A 2491-nucleotide genomic window follows, 5' to 3' on the forward strand; every position below is an offset into this window, starting at 1 on the left:
GGCATGGCATAGATTCATTACGTGTTTCTAGCAGCCTGGTAGGTCCGCACCGAAATGGTAGCACAAACCTAGAAGCTTGCCAGGTGGCGCAAAGCATAAACCATGTCGTGTATTAGAATATACTCTTCGCAGTGGGACCCATTTTGTCCCGTCTCTTCCTTAAAGCAAACACCCTAGGTTTAATTACGGTTTCATTTCATAATCTAGCGAAGTGGTTGCACTGCACTGCTGTTGTTCATTCAACCCCTTCTTCAGCCATAAGACAAAACCCAAAAAAGTAAAAAATTAAGTGATTCATGATTCATGGCACAAGGGGAGATTTTCATAACCGTATTCATTACCAACTTCGTATATATATCTACAATCTCTTCCTCCAAAAGTCTCTCAAACAACTCGCTCAACAAAAAAAAAAAAAGGAAAAAAAAAAAGAAACAAAACAGTAGTGCTTCGTCTTGGCTGATTTCAGAGTCTCCGATTTCCTGTTTTGCTGTTTTCCTGGAGTTTCCACCCCTTGCTTGGAATAATCGGTTTCTGGAACCATCTAACTTCCAAGAACCATCTAACCATCTAACTTCCACTCCCGAGTCCACACGAGACGTCTACAAGCGTATATGTACAATAGCTCAACACCTCCTCCGATCCGAGACACGCTTTACACTTTTTATAGAAGTCGCTTTTTTCGGTCCTCTGTTCTTTTGATCTAAGCCAAGTCGCTCAGCAATCTCGTTCCTCCTCCACTTGTGATCCATGGATGTCCTGAAATAAGCAAACGAAACAGAGATCAGTCTTCCACACAAAAGTCCCGTCAAGGAATGAGCAAAATTACAGCACAAGGAGATCACCAGTCTCCCAACAAGCAAGATTTCCACTGTAAAGAACCCCGAAACATCGCACTCTAACCCACCAAAACCAGCTAGCAACGATGCAGAGCACCCCAAGAGTAAATATCAGCTAAAACAGAGAAACCAAAAAAGAAGTTCTAATTCTGGGACGATTTTAAGTTAAATTTTAAACCACAGAGAGAGTTGGAAAATAAGGAGAAGATCATGGTTGAACCATAAACTGCAAAAAGAAAAGGAACAGAAAAACATAGATTGGCTACTGAAAACACTTGTTAGGGGTTCAAGTAAGAGCAAGAATGATCAATCAATTACAAAACCCTAGGAAAAATCGAAGGGAAATTTCTGAAAACGGGGAGAGAGATACTAATCTGTTATTTTTACATGTTGCCATGGTCAACCGGTTGAAAAAACACTGGAAGGAAAATACACTTACTTAAAACTTGCTCCGCAGATAATCTCCTCGAGACGTCCTTGCAAAGCATCCTCCGTAAAAGATCCTTGGCCGCCGGGGAAACAGAATGGAAGATCCGAGTCGGAAAACGAAGATTGGCACGAAGCACCGCCTCGAATATCTCCGTCGCTGACTCACCGTAGAACGGAGGGATTCCGGCCAACATTATGTACATAATGACCCCCGCGCTCCACACATCCACTTTCTCATTGTAATCCCTTCCGGACAGCACCTCCGGCGCTACATAGTAAGGAGTCCCAACGATCCCCCTCATGGATCGCCCCTCGTGAAAGTAATCGGCTGAACCAAAGTCCGCGAGCTTCAGTCTGTTCCGATCATCAAAGAGCACATTATCCGGCTTGATATCCCGATGAGCAACACCACGCCTATGACAATAAGCGATGGCATCCATCAACGGCGACATAACGGCAGCCGCTTCAGCCTCGGAAAAAGTCCTCTTGGAAACACGCTCGTAAAGATCGGAAGAGCCGCAGAGCTCCATCACCATGTGAAGATAAGCGTCGTCCTCGTAAACGTTAAAGAGTTGGACAACGTTAGGGTTCCCGCTGACGAGGAGCATGATCTTGGTTTCTTTCTCCAAGCATTCTCGATCGATGGAGTCGGCCAAAAGACGCTTGTCGATCGACTTGCAAGCGAAGAATTCACCGGATTCCTGCGAGAAGCACCGATAGACTGTACCGAATCTTCCCCGACCGATCTCTTCGCAAATCTGGTAGTCCCTCTTCAAACCCTCGCACATCTCCTATGTCTTGTTGCTCCCGAAAACCTGTTCTGGTCTAAGGATCCCTTCTCCGGTCACTCCGTATTTAAAAGCAGAGGCAAGTTCGAATTTCTTGAACGAATATTCGCTTGCATTAGCTCCCACCAATGACAACCGTCCACGCAACGTATTAAAGGCTGTAGCTCCTCCATCTGGCATTTCCTGAGCTTTCTCCTTTATTCGATTTAGGTCTGATGTTGCCAAGAATTACACAAATGCCCCATTCTTGGACGGGAAGTTTTGGATCTGTTACCTTGTGAGTCGGGGAACAGAAAATTAGAACAAAACCGGTTGATTAGGGAAAATTAATATTTAATAACAATAAATATAAAATTAAAGAAGATTTTTATTATTTTATGGTGGTTACGTACGAGGATGTTAGCAAAGTATTTGGTCTTGCACGGATACTAGCTAAAA

General features: G+C 44.0%; 1 protein-coding gene across 1 annotated transcript; it reads right to left on the reverse strand.

The window, feature by feature from the left end:
- Positions 1–319: 319 nt before the first annotated feature.
- Positions 320–2216, reverse strand: LOC148864972 (phosphoenolpyruvate carboxylase kinase 1-like). Its single transcript, XM_088980094.1, has 2 exons — positions 1276–2216; positions 320–756 (listed from the first exon to the last, which is right to left on the reverse strand). Exons 1-2 carry the CDS (start codon positions 2051–2053, stop codon positions 701–703), a joined length of 834 nt encoding a protein of 277 aa, XP_088836220.1. The 5' UTR covers positions 2054–2216; the 3' UTR covers positions 320–700.
- Positions 2217–2491: the final 275 nt, after the last annotated feature.

This window comes from Nelumbo lutea, chromosome 3, assembly GCF_056320005.1.
Source record: "Nelumbo lutea isolate HS-2025 chromosome 3, American lotus-T2T, whole genome shotgun sequence".
Taxonomy (NCBI): Eukaryota; Viridiplantae; Streptophyta; class Magnoliopsida; order Proteales; family Nelumbonaceae; genus Nelumbo; species Nelumbo lutea.